We start from the raw sequence: 23171 nt of genomic DNA on the forward strand, positions 1-23171 counted from the left end.
CAGGAAGACCCTGATGGACCTAAGGCCCTGAGGGATGCCTGGACCCATCCCATCTGGGATCTAGAGACTCAAGCAGCATAAATCACATGCTTGGTAACACCAAGACACTCGCTGTGAGGATGTGCTTATACTACTTTTTTCTTGAGCAGGATATAAAACTGATATTTCAGCCTGATTCCAGGAGCAAAGATGAAGGGCTGATGATTCCATCCACTCCTCATCCCAGTCAGAGCCCACTTTCTGCTCTTCTCCAGAGTACCCCAGTCAGTATTACATCTCTGTGCTGACACACATTTAAAGGCCATATTTAAAACAACAAATTGACAAAATATAATATCAGAATAAGAGTTTATAAGAGAAGATTTTGTTATTTGAGGGCCCAAGAAAAGTTGCTTTTAGAATTTATTTAATGCATTAGTATCTGAGTCCCCACATGTTCTTAGACTAGGAGGACTGTTGCCAAAGGACCATGGTGTGATGATATGATTGTACCAAGGACAGCCTTGCATTTTATCTGCACTAATATTTCATACTCTCTTCTGCAGATTGCCCCCAGGGATTCTATTAATGTAAAAAGGAAAAAAAAAAGTATTTCTGCTTCTCCTGGTTTTTAATTATTGTATTGACATATTTAATAAAAAATGAATCTCTTGATTGTAGATACACAACACTGTCCTATCGAGCACCAGAAATGGTCAACCTGTACAGTGGCAAAATCATCACTACGAAGGCAGACATTTGGGTAGGTGTCAAGTAACCTATCCATACCTCAGATAGCAGCAGTCTTGATTGTAAATTCCCAAGATTAATGCACACAGTGCTATAGCATGGTGGCTACTGTACCATATCCTTACCTACTTACCCCTCAAGGTTGTTCTTGTGAGAAGACCGGCCACTGCTTCTTGAAGCATGATAAAATTACTTCCAAGCTTTGTGAAAATTATTTGGGTATTTTTTTCATGCAAATATTGCTAATTCTTTTTTTTTGATACAGAGTCTCACACTGTCGCCCAGGCTACAGTGCAGTGGTGCGATGTCGGCCTACTGCAATCTCCGCCTCCTGGGTTCAAGCAATTCTCCTGCCTCAGCCTCCCTAGTAGCTGGGACTACAGGCATGTGCCACCATGCCCAGCTAATTTTTTTGTACTTTTAGTAGAGACGGGGTTTCACCATATTGGCCAGGATGGTCTTAATCTCCTGACCTCATGATCCACCCGCCTCGGCCTCCCAAAGTGCTGGGATTACAGGTGTGAGCCACCATGCCCAGCCCATGTTACTAGTTCTTAAGAGCAAAACAAATACTTATTCTTTACTGGAGCACGATTTGGTAATAATGGTACAAATAATGCTGAACAGTGGTGTTGGGTTTTAAAACTCATGTTTCTAATACATTGATGGTCTATAGTTTTTATATCTGCTAGTAAATGTGGATGGTGTGTTTCTCAGATCCGTTTACGGTCATGATAAATAGACCACTAGTAGCAATCTGCTATCTTTATTTTTTAGGCTCTTGGATGTTTGTTGTATAAATTATGCTACTTCACTTTGCCGTTTGGGGAGAGTCAGGTGGCAATTTGTGATGGAAGCTTCACAATTCCTGATAATTCTCGATATTCTCAAGACATGCACTGCCTAATTAGTAAGTATTTTAAGTTTCTAGTTTCATATTTTTATTTCTACACAAAGAATGAATTGGGGGATAAAAGGATACGATTTCAGGAATAATGAATTAGATGCAAAGATAAATTGGTTGGTAATGATTGGGAACTCACAATGTAACAGTGTCTAGTTAGAGCAGTGGGTCTTTTTGCTAGAATTCTTAAGTTCTTCTTCACACCTGAGTCCAGCCACCCAAGCAGAAATCCTAACTGTGCCTTGAGCAGTATAGTGCTTCTATATTCTGTTGCAATCTCTATGAAAGCTCTGGTACCAAAGGAGTCCAGCTGACTCATATCGAGTGATAAGAAATTCATCTTTGCAAAACTGGAAGTAATTCAAATGAAAATGATTGCAGTGCATTGACTGGAGTGAATACATAATTAAGACTATATAACTCTATGGAACCAGGTTTTTCCTCTCATTTAGGTTAATCACTGGATTTTGATAACAAGCACCTAAACTCAATGCTTTCTTAAAAATAGTCTTAAGATTCCCCACTATTTGGTATCATCATAGCAAGCATATGTACTAACATTCATTAACCAGATGGTAGAATAAGTAATCTTAAAAAAAAAAAAAAAAAAAAAGGAATCTTTGCACAAGGCCCTATACTAAAATGCTAAAGCAGCAGAGATTTTTATCGTCTTTCCACATTGGTTGAGACTCTTAGCATCTAAGTTTTAATTGTTATGGATTGATTACAAATCCTGAGCAACCCAGTTTGGGTCCTGCATGGGGATACACTGGAAAACATAGAAGCAGCAAATGTGGGTAGAGCATCTGACATTTGTTGAGGACCTACTTACACCTCATTTAATTCTTAAAATCCTTTATATATTAAGTATAATTATTCCCATTACGCAAATGAGGAAACTGAAGCTGAGAAAATGTAGGTAACTTATCTAGTTAACATAGATACAGCTTTTAAGGTATTGCCCATTCCATTGTGCCAGTTTTGTCAATCAGCTTCTTCCATTTATTAGCAAAAAAAGGGAATATTTAAAGGACTAGATTATGACATTTAATGATTGTTAGATTGTTGTCAGAGATAAAGCATTATATCCATATTAGAATTCCAGGTATATAAGTGAGATTGGTAGGAAGTATGGGAAAATGGCCAACTTTGATGTTAGACTAGTATTATTTTTCGATGATTTTTAAAAACATTCATGTAATAAATTCGTATGGAGAAAAACAACTCTTTATGAATGTCTATACCATGAACATCTTTCCCAAACTGCTTGCAAACCATTTGGTAACTCCACTGTCACCCTAAACTTACAGATCTAAAATTAAGTTTATCATCATTAGCCCTCCTTCCTTCTCTTTACCCCCAATACCCATTCCCCTGTCTTCTTTTCAGTTTTTCTCAGTGGTATCACCATCAAAGCCTAGAAAAATGAAATTTAAGATTTCTTTGGATCCAGCTAGCAGGAGAGAGGAAAGTTTCAATCATTTACTCGGCCATAATTATTTCTTTTTTGGAGTTTCTACTGTTTTTATTGCGTTCTTTTTATGTACATTACTGTCACTGTAGTATATACAGACTCTGTCAGCTAATGCCTCTATTGTTAGACTGGTCACCAGCTTTTCTCTTCTCTCTTCGATCCATCCAGCACACCCTCACCAAAAGATTCATCTTACAAAACACCACCTCTCATGTCCCTGATTAGAAAACTCCGGTGGCTTGCCAATGGTGCCACAGTAGGGCCCAGCTTTTTAGCATGGCATTTAAGATTCTGATTCTGATTGCATTCCACCCACTCAGCCTTCTCTCTACCCTGTTCTTCTGGCTCCTCTGTTTCCGTGCAGCAAGGCATTCTCTTGTCCTTCTCCAAGTCCTTCTTTCCTAAGACTGTTCTCTCAACTGGAATGTCTTTTTCTCTGCTTTCCCCCTGACTGAATTCTGTCCTGCTTTCAAGGGCCAGGCCGAGTCCTGCCTCTTCTGCAAGGCGGTCAGAGCATTCACTTTATTATTTAAGCAATCAGCTGCCTTGCATTGTTGTTTGCATATATATATGTGTGTTTGTATTCTTCTCAAAGGTTTTTTTTTTTTCCCTGAGGATTTTTCCAGTCTCAGAGAAGCAGAAGCTTAAAGGACCTGGAAATAGACAAGTGATCTATAGGTCACAGGAAACCTAGATATGCATTATGTTACTTTGTAATTTCTTTTAATCTGGAAACCAGCTAATATTTCCAACAAAAGAATAATAAGTAAACTCATTAAGTTTGGGTTTTGGTTATAATTATTAAGAATAATCATTCGTTGGCCAGGTGTGGTGGCTCAAGCCTGTAATCCAAGCACTTTGGAGGCCAAGGCGGGTTGATCACCTGAGGTTGGGAGTTCAAAACCAGCCTGACCAACATGGTGAAACCCTGTCTTTAAAAAAAAAAAAAAAAAGAATAATCATTCGTTTAGTGAGATAAGATGAACCAAGGAAGCCCGTGGTAAGACCGTGTAACCGCCTCGATATCAGAGTATGAAGGTGGAAACTTTCATACTGAGAGCTGGTGCAAAGCATAGAGTATGAACTTTATTATCTTTGTTATAATTCACATATTTGATTTTCTTATGGATATTAAATATTTTATATTCAGGAACATAAGAGGGGAGAAAAGAGGCTAATTATACTGTCTGACTTTTATGAAAAATAAAAACTTAAAAACAAAACATTGGGAGTGGAGAGAGGAATGATGTTTCCTAGCTACGCAATAGCAGTTGGAATATTATTAAATAAGTTCACCTGTGTTTGCCGTAGGGTATATGTTGGAACCAGACCCTGACAAAAGGCCGGATATTTACCAGGTGTCCTACTTCTCGTTTAAGCTACTCAAGAAAGAGTGCCCAATTCCAAACGTACAGGTACGTGGGTGGTGCTATTTAAAGGGAGTTAAACATTATCAAATTGCCGTTTTGAGTTCCTGGGGTGCTAATCAGCTATTTAAATGAATATAGATGTCCTTTGCTTTATCTACTAGAGGGCATTCAAGCAAAGCTAACTGTGAAGCAATTGCCATAAAGGGAATCCAATTTTCCCATGGAATTTAACTATAAAACTGAAGCAATTGTACTGAACAAAAAAATGCCCTAGGGATTGAGATGAGCACTTTGGATGAAGATTGACCAATTTCATGCCTATCAACTCTTCAGGTTCTCTGGGAGCCACATGCCTGGTGTAGTCACCTGAAGGTGATTTGGCAGGCTACTCTCCAGAGGCGTGGCCTTGGACATGGCCCTGTGCTGTTAGAACCTATACCCTTTGTCCCTGTTCTCCTTCCTTGCAGCAGAACTTTCTTGATTTTGCTTCTGCTGTTAGCCATTTATAACTCACACTCCTCTTTCTCTGTCCTTCCAAGACATCAAGATGTACGAATGTTTTCTACATTTAGTAATCCTAAACTCTGCACTCAAAATTTTCAGAATAAAATGCTTGCAAATGTCTTTTTTACAATCCTTGCATATTTTTCATGTCATATTATGATCTATTTTTCTTAAATATTTTATTAATGGATGCTATAATAAATAGATTCTGACCTGAAATTTTCTTGCTAGTTTCTCGAGTAATGGGCTTTTGATTTCACTGTTGGGGCTTAAGGGTGCTGCTTCTCTTTCACTCTCACTTTTGGAATCAGATGTGGGGTTCATCCAGGTGGAGCTCAGAATATTGGCTTTGTTACTAATAAGCTTGAGTCAGAAGATGTAGCTTGACCAGTCAGGCTCCCTAACATTAGATCACATGACTAAGATGTAAACACCTGATTGCTGGGGGACCGACTCTTCTATAAAGGAAGGAGGGCAATAGCAAACCGGACCAGCTCACTTTTTCCACAGTCTTATCAGTCTCAGAAGTCAACTCTTCTCCTTTCGGAGAGGAATGCTTGAAGAAGAGGAAGTGCAAGCAATTTTCTAGCAGAGATTCCCCCCACCTGGAAACATGAAGGAAGTGAGAAGACCCTCCTAAAAGGCCAGTTTTATAACTAGTATTCTGTGTGTTGGGTTTCTCAGATTAAAACGAGGGATACTGTGCAGTAACCTGCCATGACTATGTCTTCTTTTGTAGTCCCACTTTACCATTCATAGAGTTAGATAATGTGAAATCTAAGTTAAAGCATTCAGATTGGTAACTAGCTTTTTAAAAGTACACCTCACAAGTCTCATGTCATTTGGTACTCACTCAGTAGTGGTAAGCACTTGTTTTAGGGTTAGGGACAGCTAGCTGGTGCTCCCTCACGAAGCATTGTTAGATGGATAGTGCAGATTTCAAGCCAGAGGAACTCTCCGTGGCTTGTGGATTGAGTAGTGCCTTACATGTTGGGATGGGGTACTGGCTCAGCAGCCATACACAGGGGTGGCTGTGGTTTTCTCTGAGCAGACTCAGTGCACCCTGGTTTGACACATCGGTAACCTCAAATGAAGATCTGTCTGGGATCCAGAATAATACCAGCTACAGACATTTCCTTCCCATTCCTTTCATAGCATCAGTTCCAAGCTGTGCTATAGGAGCAGAAGGGTACTGAGAAGATCAAGCCACAGTGACTCAGCATGGTACACAAGGTGGAGAACGGGGAGCGTATGCTACGTACAAGCTACTCTCTCCCCTTCTCAGATACTTTACTTCCCTGACTGTGGCTGAGTCTGATACGCATTTGGTTAACTTTCCTTCCCTCTACCAGACAGAGCTCAGGGCCTGGAAGCCGCTCCAGAAGATCCCAAAATGTGTTTCCATCAGCTCTCAGTCCCAATCAGCCTGCTTATTCTTTAGCAAAAGAAATCTGTGATATCCTTTTTTTTTTTTTTCCTTTTTTGCAATTCTCTAGAACTCTCCCATTCCTGCAAAGCTTCCTGAACCAGTGAAAGCCAGTGAGGCAGCTGCAAAAAAGACCCAGCCAAAGGCCAGGTAAGACATGCCTTCATGAGCACATGTCCTCCTTGGATTGCCACAGCTGCAGGGAATGATGCCTGTGTTTCTTGATCCTTATGTGTGCTGTAGTGACCAGGGGCTGCACAGATCAGGAAAGCAAGCTCTGTTTTGCCTAGGCAGAAACCGTTCTTTGGGAATTCAAAGAGGAATATCATGAAATATTGTGATCTAAATTTGAAAGAGAATCAAGAACTCTAAAGCTGTTTTCTTTGCATAGGAATAGGCTGAGGGGCATTCAAAGATGAGGCAACAGCAGACTTTAAATGTTGCTAGTACGGTGGGGCTTGGTGGCTTACATCTGTAATCCCATCACTTTGGGAAGCCAAGGAGGGTAGAACCTGAGGTCAGAAGTTCAAGACCAGCCTAACCAACATGACAAAATCCCTTCTCTACTAAAATTATAAAAATTAGCCAGGTATGGTGGCACACGCCTGTATTCCCAGCTACTCGGCAGGCTGAGGCAGGAGAATCACTTGAACCTAGGAGGTGGAGGTTGCAGTAAGCTGACATGGCACCACATCACTCCAGCCTGGACAACAGAGCCAGATTCCATTTCAAAAAAAAAAAAAAAATGAGGAAGATTGCTAGTACAAGAGTATCCGAAACATCAGCCAGGCATGATGGCACCTGCCTGTGGTCCCAACTGCTCTGGTGGCTGAGGCAAGAGAATTGCTTGAGGTCAGGAGTTTGGGATCAGACTGGGCAATACAGCGAGACCCTATCTCTTTGAAAAAAAAGCAAAAAGTATCCTAAACATGTGTCCTGGCTTTTGGTTAGCCATATTCACCACCCTAATACTCAGCCTCCCTTTCCTTTTTACTTTCTGTGGCTCCAACCACATTATGAAAGTGTAGGTCAAAGCACCAGGTCCATGAACAGCAGAAGACTCTCTGGGTCTTAGCTGATCACAGTCTATTCAACCTAGGGACTTCCAAAAAGCAGATGCCAAAAGAGGTTTAAACAAAGATGTTATTTGGGGAAATGCCCAAGTGAGAAAAAACAGGGAGGGAACCAGGAAAGGCTGGGAAGGCCATCGGAAGGCAATGCTTCTAGCAGCAGGATCAAGGAATAGTCAAAGAAGACAGACAGAGGACATGCACCAGTTATTTCTTATGGTTTCTGGAAACAGCAACATAATAATCTTCTTACATCTCATGTAACGCCAGGACTTAGAAACAGGATCGTATCAATTTGCAAAAGAGACTGGGCAATGTGATTTTTATTCTGGGTGACCCTGTGCCCAACTAAAACTTTTGTTACTATGGAAAAAAAGTAGTATGTATATTGGAGGAAATGAAGTTTCTGTCACCCTTCCCATTTTTAAATGCTTTGACTTGAATTATTTACTTTTCCCTTCTAGTGCCATGTTGGATTCAGTCATTTGCATGCTTTTCATTGTAGAGAGACCACTTTGACAGCTAGTTGCTGCCCAGTTTGAATCCTCTCTGCATCTGAAAACCACGTGCCTCAAACCCCTCTTTGCATCATCACCCACAGTGTCTTTCGGAAATCCTAGGAGGTGCTGGGTAAAAGGGCCACAAGATGAAATAAGCTTGAGAAACACTGCATTCTATATAGCATTCTCTTTGAGATTCTCCATGCCATGCATATTCACACATGAAAAGCTCTGCTAGAAGGAGAGCCACTCAGTATATTTTTATCAGTGTTTTACAAATGTATTTGCCCACCAGGCCTGTTTTCAGAAGGTCTGGTAACATAATGACATCCTGTGGGAGATCTTTTGGGAAGCGTCAACTAAGCAGATCTGGAAGGTTTGGGTCAATGTGGAAGTGGAAGCATCGTGTCCTCTGCTCATACCCTTCCATTTTTCCCATACTTTAATATGAACCTTTCTCTTTTCCCTTTCTAGACTGACAGATCCCATTCCCACCACAGAGACTTCAATTGCACCCCGCCAGAGGCCTAAAGCTGGGCAGACTCAGCCGAACCCAGGAATCCTTCCCATCCAGCCGGCCCTGACACCCCGGAAGAGGGCCACTGTTCAGCCCCCACCTCAGGCTGCAGGTTAGTATCTAGAGTGGTTCGAAGCTCAGTACACCTCTTTGTTATTCTGGACAACAGGGAAATCTTGGAAAGCCTAGTTTGCTTTGGGATTGGAATCCAGAGGTGCATAGAGATAACAGTGTTCCTGGAGGAACAGGAAGAAGCTGCCATTGAAATTGTATGGCAGTGGCCAGGCATGGTGGCTCATGCCTGTAATCACAGCACTTTGGGAGGCTGAGGTGGGTGAATCACCTGAGGTCAGGAGTTAATTTCAAGACCAGCTTGGCCAACATGATGATAGCCCATCTCTACTAAAAAAAAAATACAAAAAATTAGCGAGACATGGTGACGAGCACCTATAATCTCAGCTATTGGGGAGGCTGAGCCAGAAGAATTGCTTGAACCCGGGAGGCAGAGGTTACAGTGAGCCGAGATCATGTTTTTGCACTCCAGCACTCCATTAAAAAAAAAAAAAACAAAAAAAAAACAGAAAGAAAGAAAGAAAGAAATTGTGTGGCATATCAAAAGGGGGGACCTCCTTTAATTCTGAGATGGATCTCCAAGACCACTAAAGCCTGTTGTCTCTGTCTTTTTCTAGACCTGGCCCTGATTTTGGGGGTTTAGAACCTTATCCTACCTCTTTATTTCATATATTTCCCTTTGCCTTTAAAAAAACAAGACTCTTCCAAAGTGTTGAATTCAGTCCAGGGCATCTTCCCTGTTCTGTTAATTAAACTTTGGGACATTAAAATGGGCCAAGTGAGATGATTGGGTAGAAAGCATGATCCTATTCATTTGCCTCCTAGCTTACAAAAATTCCTGCTTGGGTCTAATAAATCAGTAGTTAAAGATGCCTAGAAAAGACAGGACTGAAGAGGCTGAAGGGCTTGGACTAGCAAACAGGTCGCATTCAATTTTAGGAAGTTTGGGGTCTGATTAGCTGAGATGCAAAGAAACTGATTTGTTTTCATACATGCCCCCCCCCTAAAAAAAATAGAAACAAGACTCATCTCTTTTGACATTCACAGAGGAATATTGTTTCCTTAATGCTTTTCCCTTGAAGTATCTACCACACCTTCATGTTTTGGTATTCTGTTTCTAATGAGATGAGTGAGCTTTGTTTCATAAGAAGGATTGATCCAAAATATCGAGTAACTGAACCCTACCAGGAAGCTGCTTTTGGTGAATGTGGTGGCCATCTACTTATAGTCAAGCATCCAGACTGGGATAAGCTACATGTAAATCACCAGGGAATTATTTTGTCATGCTGCATGCCAAGAGGGGCAAAACTTAGGTGTATGTCCCAAAGGCCAGTTGAATATGTAGACACTTAGGGTGCCAACTTAAGTTGTAATTGACTAAATGGGGCGATTAATAAAGGAATAATTTCTTAAGGAGGCATTATTGAACCTCGTTTTGAAAAATTTGAAATATGTAATTTAGCAAGAAGATAGAAAGACATTCCAGGTGGGACAGAGCATGTGGAAAGACAGTGAGGAGCACATGTATCTTGGGCTAATCTGCCCATTTGTCACCCCCTATTAACTGTTTTAGTAAGACAGAAAGGCACTTCCGTCTAAAAGAGTTTGGAGCCCTTACATGGAGTTTATTCTCTTTGCAGGATCCAGCAATCAGCCTGGCCTTTTAGCCAGTGTTCCCCAACCAAAACCCCAAGCTCCACCCAGCCAGCCTCTGCCACAATCTCAGGCCAAGCAGCCACAGGCTCCTCCCACTCCACAGCAGACGCCTTCCACTCAGGCCCAGGGTCTGCCCACTCAGGCCCAGGCCACACCCCAGCACCAGCAGCAACTCTTCCTCAAGCAGCAACAGCAGCAGCAACAGCCACCGCCACCACAGCAGCAGCCGGCGGGCACATTTTACCAGCAGCAGCAGCAGCCCCAGACTCAGCAGGTAAGGTGGTCAGAGTGTGGCCCTTGCTTGCATATCTGAGTCATGACTGTGACAAGGCCCACTAGGTAAAGGTATCTTCCCAGAGAGCCATTAAACATTACTTCACCGTTTCTCGTAGATGAAGATACTAAAGCACTGAGAAGCGGATCCATCACACACACCCCTTCATCCTTTTTCTCAGGCCATAAGGAATCTGTCACCTGATTGAGGAACATCAGTACAAGAACTATTTTTTAAGGACTGCTTTTTTTTTCTAATATAACTGTAGCACCATTATCATAATAGAGGAAAAAACAAGTTTCTTATTATCAAATATGCATGAGTGTTTGTTTCTGATGTCTCATAATTAAGTTGGCTTGTTTGAATCAGTAGCCAATAAGAACAGATTGTATTAAGTTGGTCTATGTTGTTTTCCATCATCTTTTCATATATTTTTTCACATTTTTTACTATGAACGTTTTCATTTTATAATGATTAGTATATCTTTTTTTTTTTTTTTTTTGGAGATAGGGTCTTGCTCTGTTTCCCAGGCTGAAGTGAAGTGGTGTGGTTATAGCTCACTGCAACCTCCAATTCCTGGGCTCAAGTGATCATCCCAGCTGCGTCTGTCAAGTAGCTAGGACTATAAGCATGTGCGACTATGCCTGGCTAATTTTTATTGGTAGAGATAGGGGGTCTCATTATTTTCCCCAGGCTAGTCTCAAACTCCTGGCTTCAAGCCATCCTCCCACCTCAGCCTCCCAAAACACTGGAATTACACACATTAGCCAATGTGGTAGGCTGATATATCTTTTAAGTCCCCTTTTATCCATAGGTTCCCTCCCCCCCCCTTTTTTTCCCTTTTTGTTGTTTAATTTTTCAGAGAAACCGGATTATTTGTCTTGTGGAATTTTCCGCATTCTGGGTTTAGCTGATTGCATGCTGTGGTGTCATTTGATGTGCTTGACTATCTTCCGTGTACACTGGTAATTTCTTGAGGCTTACTCAGTATTCGATTCAAGCTGACAGTTGTTCTTTGTTCTTCCTGTTGCATGGTGTCAGGAGCATCTGTAATGCCTCTATTTCATTAATATTAAGATCAGGGAGCATGTACTTTCAGATCTCCCTGAAGACCGCGTTTTCAAAAAATATTTTTAAAACGAAAAAAAAAAAAGATCAATCAGTGTGTTGAGTTGTTGTCTGTCTGATCCATTTTTTTAACATTCCCCATTAGCTTAGTAGCCATAGCTGATCATTTCCCAGGTCCCTTAATTCATCAAGAATGGTACAATGATATTCTAACCCTCTTCATTTGGGGGCTGTAAGTTTTCCATGAAGAAATTTTTTCATCAACTCTTTAGTTACCCTGAGGTATTATTTATACAGAAAAGGCAGGAGAAACACTTGATTCTTTCCTTTTGTTTACTGGTTTTCAGAGTAATAAATTTGTTCCCTCTTAGCATCCAAAGGTGAACAGTGAGGTTTTTGTTTTGTTGAGTTTAGTATCATTAGGAATTCTTAGATTTTAACATATTTGATATATTTGAATACATTGCTCTCTTTGTATGTGTGTGTTTACTAGAGATGGGGCCTTGCTGTGTTGCCCAGGCTGGAGTACAGTGACTATTCACAGGCAGGATCCCACTACTGATCAGCACAGGAGTTTTGACCTGCTCTATTCCCAATCTGGGCTGGTTCGACCCTCCTTAGGCAACCTGGTGGTCCCCTGCTCCCGGGAGTTCCCCATACTGATGCTGAACTTAATGCAGACACCCAACCAGCACAGCACACTACAACCCAGAACTCCTGGGCTCAAGCAATTCTCCTGCCTTAGCCTACTGAGTAGCTGGGGCTATAGACACACACCACTGTGCCTCACATATTGCAGTTTTTAAAAATTGATTTTAAAGCTCAGATTGTCCCGACTTTGGCCAGTGGAAGTCTACTCAAATTGACTCCTAAATCCTTCGGATGTAACTCCAGTGGTGTTTAATGATTTCCTTGCTATCTAGGATCATGCTGCCCTCTAGGATTATACTGCCCTCGACTTGAAATCATCCATTTTTCGTAGGAGCTCTATTTCCTTTTAGTGGAAATAATGTTTAGAAACCACAGTTTTGATGCTAGAGATACCGTTTGCCTAATGGATTGGTTGTTGTTTCTAGGCCTTCTCAGTGGACAATTAATATGTTTTGTTTTGTTTCATTTTGTTTTGTTAGAGAATAGGCATTATGAATTCGGGTTTATATTCCTAATTTGGATTTGTAATTGCTAGATTTCTGTTTAACTTCTTGGATTTTGTTGTATTTTTATCTGGAAATCTTGACTCTTAACAGCATTAACGTAGTTAATTATCTATCGTTTTAAGATAGCAATAACCTTATGATTACTGAAAAGGGTTTAAGATTTCCTTGCCCTTTTTACCCTTAGAATGTTTATCACATTATTTTCTGGAGCATTCAGCTACCAATTTGATAAACTGGTTTATTTGCATGGTTTTGCTTTTGATTTTTAGTTATTGCTTTTTAAATTTTAGTTTAATTCTGTTTTGTGGATATGTAAAACATTTACATAGTTTCAAAGTTAAATCTGCAAAATTCCATCTACCAGCAACCCATATATAGAGGGTATCGCTCATTCCTATTTACAATTCCAGAGTATTCCATTTGATATTTCCTTCAGGATATATTCATCATGGTTTATTTAATCAGCCAGTCTCCTGTTGATAGACATTTGGGTTGTTTCCACTATTTTGCTGTTTTATAGACAGCTATTTTTTTGACATGTTCTACTTTGTTAACCCTTTAACTTTGCCCCAGTAGACAAACAGTATCCTCCCAACTGACTCTAATAACTACATAACAGTATATGGGATGTTCAGAGATACCGTCTTTACCTTAGTTCATCGGCAGGCCCTTATTTTGAGCTCTGTTTGTGTACGTAGCACATAACCCTTAACAGTGGGGATTAGAAACACATATAACAAGTGTGGGCCAGGCACAGTGGCTCGTGCTTGTAATCTCAGCACTTTGGGAGGCTGAAGCAGGAGGATTGCTTAATACCAGGAGGTTGAGACAGCCTGGGCAACAATTGTGAGACTGTGTATCTACAAAAAATAAGAAAATAAATTAGCCAGGCATGGTGGTGTGCACCTGTGATAACAGCTACTCAGGAGGCTGAGGTGGGATGATCACTTGAGCCCAGGAGGTGAAGGGTGCAGTGAGCCAAGATTGTGCCATTACATTCCAGCCTGGGCAACAGAGCAAGACCCTGCTTCAAAAAAAAAAAAAAAAAAAAAAAAGGCCGGGCGCGGTGGCTCAAGCCTGTAATCCCAGCACTTTGGGAGGCCGAGACGGGTGGATCACGAGGTCAAGAGATCGAGACCATCCTGGTCAACAAGGTGAAACCCCGTCTCTACTAAAAATACAAAAAAATTAGCTGGGCATGGTGGCACGTGCCTGTAATCCCAGCTACTCGGGAGGCTGAGGCAGGAGAATTGCCTGAACCCAGGAGGCGGAGGTTGCGGTCAGCCGAGATCGCGCCATTGCACTCCAGCCTGGGTAACAAGAGCGAAACTCCGTCTAAAAAAAAAAAAAAAAAAAAAAAAAAAAAAAAAAAAAATAGTTGAGTTAACATTTAGGTTGTTATTTTCAGTGTCATCATTGCTTCATCATGTTCAGGTAGGGAAGCATTTTAGTCTTGGCTACTTCAAATCCCTTTATAAGAAGGATTACCTCTGTGATTAGGAGATCGTTTATTAGCTCCTGCTATACTCTAGCTTATGGAGTCACATGATGTTTAGTCAGATAGCTGCCCTTACACAAGGCCCAGAAACCCTCTTGGAAAGCCAGTCTGTAGTACAGGAGGCAGCCTGGTGCAATGGATGGAGCCTAGCGGTGTAAGGTACTGCTGTGTTATGTTTTAATGCCCTGAGGTCTCCATCATGAGATTTTAGGTCTAGCCTAAAGACTTTTCTTTTCTTCTTCTTTTTTCTTTTTTCGAGATGGAGTTTCACTCTTGTTACCCAAGCTGGAGTGCAATGGCGCAGTCTTGGCTCACCACAATCTCCGCCTCCTGAGTTCAAGCAATTCTGCCTCAGCTTCCTGAGTAGCTGGGACTACACACGCGCACCACCATGCCCAGCTAATTTTTGTATTTTTAGTAGAGACAGGGTTTCACCATGTTGACCAGGATGGTCTCGATCTCTTGACCTCGTGATCCACCCGCCTTGGCCTCCCAAAGTGCTGGGATTATATAGCCTAAAAACTTTTCTACTTGCCCTTGCCTTCGGCTTTAGCACTGGTCTTCACTGTTACTGAGACATTTGTCTTTTGTGACTATTATTCTGGGATAGGCCCTTACTCACCTCCTCATTTCTTGCTCAGTTTCAGGCAGTACATCCAGCAACCCAGCAACCAGCAATTGCTCAGTTCCCTGTTGTGTCCCAAGGAGGCTCTCAACAGCAGCTAATGCAGAATTTCTACCAGCAGCAGCAGCAGCAGCAGCAACAACAACAGCAGCAACAGCAGCAGCAGCTGGCCACAGCCCTGCATCAACAACAGCTGATGACTCAGCAAGCTGCCTTGCAGCAAAAGACCACTGTGGCAGCAGGACAGCAGCCTCAAGCACAGCCAGCTGCAGCCCCACAGCCAGCCCCCGCCCAGGAGCCAGCGGTAAGAATCAACCAGAGCTCAGAGCACAAAAGCAGGAGAGGAGTGTGCAGTGAGAGCTAGGGAAAGGGTGGGAAAGATGGCAGCAGCTGATGAGGAGCTAGGTCGCGTTCCCACCCTGGTGGTTCAAATATTTGAACTTTCCTTGATATCTCCAAGAATAGTATGAGATGTTCTGTAGAAGATAGAGGTTTTTAAAAAAAATGATTCTAAGCTACTGATGAAGAACCCTCTTAATTTTTATCACTCTGAAACTAGGCTAGCAGGAAGGTCTGTTCATCATCTCTGTCAGTGTCACTTTGAACAGTCAAGGACCTAGGTAGGATTAGAGCTAATTCCTTTCCCTTCCTCAAGGGGAGTTTGATCCATTATGCCCTTTCCAGGCTCTGGAAGTTGTGTGGCCCCACCTTTGCCCTAAGTCCTCCATGCTGTGTTTATTCGTTGTTTTGGATGACGTTACTCACCACATTATTTAAGTTTACCTTGCAGCTCCTGTCAAGTACCTGCTTACTTGGGACCATTTACCCTGGTGCGATCCTCTTGGGTGCTAGAGCATCTGAGTATCCAGTCATTTGAGCAATCTTGTCAATTTAGAAATTGGGCATGTCCACTTTTAGATATTGGCTGAGTATGGCATCAGGACCCCGCTTCTAATTGTCCTCTACAGTTTCAGCACACACGGGCACATCATGCTTTGGCCTTTAATAAGTGGCTTTTTTTCTATGCTCATATTTTTTTGAGTGATAGTGACAGAAAATTTTATGGTGTTAGAAAAAGACATTTCGCATACCCAGCTGATAGAGTGTCACAGCTACCCTCTTATTCCCAGGGAAGTCCCAACAACTAGACAGGCAAAGAAAAAGAAACCATCTTTCTGAGGATTGATTTCTAATAGAGTTTTGTCTCCCATGTTAAACCAGAAAACCTACATCCCTTTGAAAGGAAGCAGTGCCGTAAATAGATTGTCTTCCTTAAGTCTCAGCTAAGTGTGGGTTTAGTGTCTTTGCACCTTTGTTTCTAAAACAACTCAGACTTCCTGCAGGCATGGAGTAGACAGTGAGTCTCTGTATTGTTAACAGGAGATAAAGTTCCTCTTGTTCGTGGAAAAAGAGTTTTTTTAAAAATTAGTACACAATGCAGCTAGAAGGGACCTTAATTATCCAGTTTAATCTTCTCATTTTATGGAATTGGAAACTGAGGCACAGACTAGAAAATGATTGCCCAAGACATACAGACTGATCGTAGCAGAGCTGGAGCAAGAATCAAAGAATCCTGATCCGTGTTTAAGTTTGATTATAACAAATGCTTATCCAGGGTGACAAAATGATCAACTGCTACTGACTACACTTCTTATGAGAGTCCCCTATGCTTTCCCTAGGCAAAAGTGTCCACTGTCTTGGGAATGAATTATGAACCTTCTCTGTGTTCTCTGGATGAAAAAATACTTTGAACACTTTGCTCAGGAATAGGTGGTTTTGGAGACAGAGAGGAAACAGAAGTAAACCGTGCTTTGGCCAGGAGCCATAGAGCTTCTCAGCTTTGACCCATCCCTATCTCCACTGGCTCTTGGCAGGGCTAATCTAGAGAAGCAAGTGAGTGGAGGTAAAGCATACCCTGTAGCCATCGTAAAGCAGTAATTGGCAAAGGGAAAATGACTATATGCCCTAGGTGTTTACTGCAGTCTTATTAATAGTAGCCCAAAGAATGGAAGCAACCTAAATTGCTGAGGAACCCAACTGTGCAGCCATTAAAACACTTGGTTATAAAGTCTGTACAACAATATGAAAAGAAATGCTCATGAGGTAATGTTAAAAGACTTGGAAATTATGGAAAAACTTTGTACTTGAAAAAAGACTTAAAATATAAGACACCAAAAATATAAGAATTGTATCTAGTCATATTAGAGTGGTGGAATAGAAGCCTCTTTTCTGTATTCTTACATTTCATGATGTGATTATACTCCTTTTATAATTACATATTTTATTTTTTAAAAATCTTCAGCAAGATAGACATCTGAATTTTTTTATTCCTTCTCCTGTGGTCTGTCTCTCCCTCCCCGCCGTTTCCAGTCCTGTGTGGATGGGACGGCATCATGGTACAGAAAGAGTCCTGAGCCACAGTCAGGAGACATGGGCTCTGCTTCCAATTAACCCTGTAACCTTGAAGGAGCACTTGGCTTCAGTGGGCTGTGGTCTCACCTCAAGTACAGGAGTTGAAATCTGTGTTTTCTAAGACCCCTTTCAGCTCTCACATTCTTTGATTCTAAGTGGAAGTAAAACTGTCTGTCAGAACCCTGGGAGATGTAGCAAAACAGGTACAAACCGCTTAGTGTCTGTAGACTGCTGTTATAGGGCAAGATCCTGAAGGAGGCATCTGGTCTTCAGTGTGCTGCAATTGGAGAACAGGAGAGAAAAATGTTCTTCAAGTGGTAAGAACACCTTAGTTCAACCATTGTGGAAAGCAGAGCTCTCTGCAATTCTTCACAGAGCTAAAAACAACTATTCAACCCAGCAAACCTGTCACTGGGTATATACTCAGAGGAGTATAAATTGTTCTGCCATAAAGACACATGCATGTGTATGTTCATTGCAGCACTGTGCATAATAGCAAAAACATGGGATCAACCTAAAATCCTATCAGTAGCAGACTGGATAAAGAAAATGTGGTACATATATACACTGTGGAATATTATGCAGCCATAAAAAAGAAAAAAGACGGAGCCTTTGCAAGAAGATAGATGGAGCTAGAGGCCATTATCCTTAGCAAACTAATGCAGGAACAGAAAACCAAATAGCACATGTTCTCACTTATAAGTAGGAGCTAAATGATGAGAACTCATGGGCACAAAGAGGAAAACAACAGATGCTGGGACCTACTTGAAGGTGGAGGGTGGGAGGAGGGAGATGATCAGAAAAAATAACTCATGTATACTAGGCTTGGTACCTTGGTGACAAAATAGTCTGTATAACAAACCCCTGTGACATGAGTTTACCTGTTTACCTCTATAACAAAACTGCACGTGTACCCCTAAAATAGAAGCTTAGGCAAACAAAAAAGCAGTAACGTTTATTAATCACAGTAGAATTCTGTCTGACTCATTCCCAACATGTGGTCTTGCTATGGCAGAGAGTGAGGGATCTCTTAGCAGAAATTATTCACCTTAAATGTGTTTCAGCTGGAGGTATGTCTTCATTGGCCTCTGTGGTGATAGGATCTATTGCCTGCCCTTTGGAAGCATTCTGATTGGGTTTGTATGTGTCTCCAGAAATAGAAAGTGATCCTTTATGATAAATTCCAGATCTTTACAGCTAGGAATAGTTTCTGCATTCTTATGCTCTGGGCTGATTATGGTTAACATATGGTTACCCTGAATATTATTGCTGATGAAGATTGAAATGTATGTGTATCAGACAAATACCAAGTTGTAATTGGGCTTAAAGTTTCAGCATAGATTGTCAAAGCCTGGATTTTCCTTTCTGGGTGTTACTGATAAACTTAGCCATTTGAGTCCCAAGTTAGTGCTCATGTGGCATTTTTATTGTTGTTGTTGTTACACTTATCTATTTGTTTTCGCTTTAACTTTTTTTTTTTTAATTTAATGAAACACTTTCCATCTCTCTTCCTAGCAGATTCAAGCCCCAGTAAGACAACAGCCAAAGGTTCAGACAACCCCACCCCCTGCCGTCCAGGGGCAGAAAGCTGGATCTCTCACTCCTCCCTCATCCCCCAAAACCCAACGTGCTGGGCACAGGCGTATTCTCAGTGACGTAACCCACAGCGCAGTCTTTGGGGTCCCTGCCAGCAAATCAACCCAGCTGCTCCAGGCAGCTGCAGCTGAGGCCAGTCTCAATAAGTCCAAGTATGTGGTGCTTCCTCTTTGTTGTTCTTAACTCTGTGGGCAAGTTCTGCCTGTGGCTGTTAGTGTGTGATTCTTTGCATAAGTGTGTAGATGTGTGTAATACAAATACAGTGGTGTGTACTTGTGTTCATTTACTTTTCTGAGTAGCTTGTTTCATCTTGCATGTCCTTGTGTTTAATGAGCAACTATGAATTTGTCTTTAGTGCATGGGCCACACTAATGTTAAGATATCTTTTCCTACTTGGCCCACAGTTTTCATTCTCTCACTTGTTCCATGCTCTACAGTGTCTTTTCTAAACTCTCGATCTGACCGAGTCTCTTCAGGCCAAAACTCTCATTGGCTCCTCATTACCTGTCAGATGATAGCTGAGCACACTGCTTAACACAGCAGGGCCTGTTGCGTCCCACAGGCCGACTTGCCACTCTTTACCTTCTGAAGCCCTTTGTTCCTCCTGTGCCCTCCCCTGGGACTGCCACACTCCTCCTTGCCCACCTAGGGAGTGTTCATTTATTCATCAAGATCCATGTCAGAGGTTGACTTTTCTTTGACCCTTCCTCTGATGTATAATTTTTCTCTGATTCTTTTTTTGCACTTGTGTGACACTGTATTATCATTAATTATTTGTATGTCTGACTGAACTAGTTTGTGAGTTCTCCAAGACAACGACCATGTCTTAGTCAACCTTTGGAAACCCAGTGACTAGCATGCCTGACAAGTAGATTTTGATGAGTGCTGAATAGATGCAGTTTCAGACCCTTAGCTATATTGGAACCATGCAGTCTAAAGTTAAAATCTTTCAATTAAGTTCAGAGAGACTTTATAAGAAAATGATGTAATGATACTTAGATGCACAAAGTAGTGGTAACTGTCTTTATTTCTTTTCAATTGTGAGGTGGTCCTTAACTCTATGCATACTGGATCCTGAAAGATGGGATACAGCCTAAATAGAGCTCTTTCCTGCCCCTCCAGGGGTCAGTTATTGTAGATGTTATGGTGGTCACCACAGGATACACAAGTCTAAGAACAGGTTGTTTTTAGGTCCTAAACTGAAACAACTTGCAGATAAGACTAAAAACCTAAGCAAGAGATTAAAGTAGTGGGAGGTAGTGAGTCATGAAGGAAAGGAGACGTTTATTTCACAAAGTGGGAAAGATGTCTGTGGAAATTGTTCAGGTGCTGTGGAAAGCCCTTTTAGGAAAACACTGTGGGCTGGGAGCAGTGGCTCACGCCTATAATCCTAGCACTTTGGGAGGCCAAGAAGGGTGGATCACTTGAGGTCAGGAGTTTGAGACTAGCCTGGCCAACATGGTGAAACCCTGTCTCTGCTAAAAATACAAAAATTAGCCAGGCATGGTGGCAGGCACCTATAATCCTAGCTACTCAGGAGGCTGAGGCAGGAGAATCGCTTGAATCCTGGGGGCGGAGGTTGCAGTGAGCCGAGATTGTGCCACTGCACTCCAGCCTGGGTGAAAGACTGCAACTCCATCTCAAAAAACAACAACAACAAAACACTGTGGTAGAAAACGATGGTTTGACTCAGAAAAGAATTTGATCCTGAAACAAAGAGAAAATAAGTTTACCCTTTTTGTTTTGTTCAACTTTTATATCTGTTTGTTTCATGGGGATGGGAACCTACCTAGGTCTGCAACCACCACTCCATCAGGCTCTCCTCGGACCTCTCAGCAAAATGTTTATAATCCCTCAGAAGGGTCTACGTGGAATCCCTTCGATGATGACAATTTCTCCAAACTCACAGCTGAAGAACTACTCAACAAGGACTTTGCCAAGCTGGGGGAAGGTGAGTAAGCTGTGTCATTTTTGGTGCTTCTTGATTGTAGATTCTCTATGCTAAGAAATAACCAGGAGTGAGAAAGAATTGTAACTCTAGAAGGGTATGCAAGTGAAAACATAGGCTTGGGCCTTTGCATAAGGCTTGATTTCAAAGTATGCATACAAATCGGTTTTTATTTTTATCATGCCCCTGAAGTCTTCATCTTTAGGAAATCCTGATCTATTGTGGGTGGTAGCAAAGAGAGTGTGAGGCTTAGGGAAGAAACTTAAAGGAAAGGTTTGGTGACGTAGATCAGGATAACAGCACCGGGCATGGTCACTCCTTGAAGGAGTGTTCCCTCATCCTAGGTTGGTTTACTGTCTCAGAAAGTTGTCACTGCTTGTCCATGAATGTGCCCTTACATGGACACTGAATCTTTCTTTCACTATGATCAGCATTCTGTATTACTGTTGACTGACCACAGAAAGATGATTACATAAATAGAAGATAAACTTCTGCCTGGAAAACAGTCTACTTTGGAAGGCAGGACACACACACAGGCACATGCACGCACTTTGAAACAAATTCTAGTATGCATAATTCTAATAATATTAGAGAGTACTCTAAGAAAAAGAGTACTCTCAATGTAGATAAGAGTGCAAGATAAAGGAATGATGACAACCAATTGTGTGGTATGAACTATTGGCCAAATATTTTGGTTTAAACTATTATTCTATAGAAATCTTTTAAAACTCCATGGCCAGGTGTGGTGTCTCATGCCTGTAACCCAGTACTTTGGGAGGCTGAGGCAGGAGAATCGCTTGAGCCCAGGAGTTCAAGACCAGCTTGGGCAACATGCCAAGATCCTATCTCTACAAAAAATATTAAAAGTTTGCTGGGCATCTTGGCATACACTTGTAGTCCCAGCTTTTTGGGAGGCCGAGGTGAAAGGATCACTTGAGCCCAGGAGGTCGAGGCTACAGTAGACTATGAATTCATGACTGTTTTCCAGCCTGGGTGACAGAGTGAGACCCTGTCTCTTAAATTAAAAAAAAAAAAAAAAAAAAAAAAAAAAAAGATTCCTATTACTTCTTGCCTTTTTAAACATAAGATAGGGCGTAATACATAACTTTCTTTGACAACATCTCATTATTGCCACCTCTGCCACTCCCTCTTCTCATTTGCTCTCCTAAACCGCTTCCAACATGGAAAGCAGATCGTCAAACTCATTAGAGCTATATAAAGTAAATACATTACAAGTGTGGGCTGGAGGCATTAAATGTACAGTTCCGTAGTGTTAAGTACATTCACACTGTTGTGCAACCAACCAATCTCCAGAACCCTTTTCATCTTGCAAAACTGATGATATGCTCTTTTGATTCTTAACAATTTCTTTTTTTTTCTTCTCAGCTGTTCTCTCAGTTATTGCAATGACTAGACAAGGATCTGTAAATAGCCAGTGTGTCACCATAATGCAATTAAAGTAGTCGAGACGTCAGTTCAGAGCGTGCCCCTCACCTCTTCCATGGGTGTGTGCCTCACAAGATTTTGCTAGAATGAACTGAGTGGCGTTTTGTCTCTCCAGGCAAGCATCCCGAGAAGCTTGGAGGCTCAGCTGAGAGTTTGATCCCAGGCTTTCAATCAACCCAAGGTGATGCTTTTGCTACGACCTCATTTTCTGCTGGAACTGGTTAGTATGGCAAATACCTGGAACACGAGGTTCACTGTTGTTGCCTTCACATTGTTTTTCACTCCACAGATAACTCTAGCATGCCAGTGAAACCCAAATCCTGACAGTAACATGTATATATATATATATATATATATTTTTTTTTTCATGGTCAATATTTAATTTAAAACTTTTTAAAATTCAAGATCTTTCTGATCAAAAAGGGATAAAGATTTAGCACTACTTTGAATTAATGTGGCAGGACAATCTGGCAGTGATATACAGGACTTGTTCTTTCTAGGCCACAGGCATGCCTTAAGCAAATATGTATAGATTTGAGGAACACCAGTCTGTTTATTGCTTGTAATTTCTTAGGTTTCTGGGAAATTTAATTTTAAAAATTCTTGAAGAGTTTTTAAAATTAAACGTTCTGTTATATCTAACACTCCTCTAAACTGTGTTTGTGTGTATATATATTTTATTATATAAAAGTTAGTAATTTATAGAGAAGAAAGTTAAAATCCTCCATGATCTCACCACCGAGAGATAGCCCAGGGATACCATCTTGATGTCTGTTAGCGGCATTTAATCTTTTGAGAGTCACAGATATCTTTGTGAATCTAATGAAAGTTATAAGTCTCCCTGACCAAAATGCACATGACCACAATTTTTTATTTTTTATTTTTTGAGATGGAGTCTCACTCTGTCACCTAGGCTGGAGTGCAA

The 23171-nt window shown here is 41.4% G+C and overlaps 1 protein-coding gene and 1 non-coding gene across 11 annotated transcripts in view; both read left to right on the plus strand.

Moving 5' to 3' along the window:
- Positions 1-23171, plus strand: part of AAK1 (AP2 associated kinase 1) — a 191059-nt gene that overhangs the window by 122407 nt on the left and 45481 nt on the right. For 7 of the 10 annotated variants that reach the window (XM_074398698.1, XM_074398707.1, XM_074398693.1 and 4 more), the window contains exons 7-16: positions 661-742; positions 1507-1639; positions 4419-4522; positions 6478-6557; positions 8452-8606; positions 10207-10496; positions 14861-15148; positions 18772-19004; positions 20646-20803; positions 22362-22466. In XM_074398698.1, the coding sequence (XP_074254799.1) occupies positions 661-742; positions 1507-1639; positions 4419-4522; positions 6478-6557; positions 8452-8606; positions 10207-10496; positions 14861-15148; positions 18772-19004; positions 20646-20803; positions 22362-22466 (1628 nt within the window). The remainder of the gene's footprint in view (positions 1-660; positions 743-1506; positions 1640-4418; positions 4523-6477; positions 6558-8451; positions 8607-10206; positions 10497-14860; positions 15149-18771; positions 19005-20645; positions 20804-22361; positions 22467-23171) is intronic. The other 3 variants (XM_074398703.1, XM_074398727.1, XM_039477158.2) reach the window with 1 other exon arrangement.
- On the plus strand, positions 9269-9400 carry LOC120362230 (small nucleolar RNA SNORA36 family). The gene has a single exon (XR_005578191.1). It is a non-coding gene; the product is annotated as a small nucleolar RNA SNORA36 family (small nucleolar RNA).

Source organism: Saimiri boliviensis, chromosome 1, assembly GCF_048565385.1.
Source record: "Saimiri boliviensis isolate mSaiBol1 chromosome 1, mSaiBol1.pri, whole genome shotgun sequence".
Classification (NCBI taxonomy): Eukaryota; Metazoa; Chordata; class Mammalia; order Primates; family Cebidae; genus Saimiri; species Saimiri boliviensis.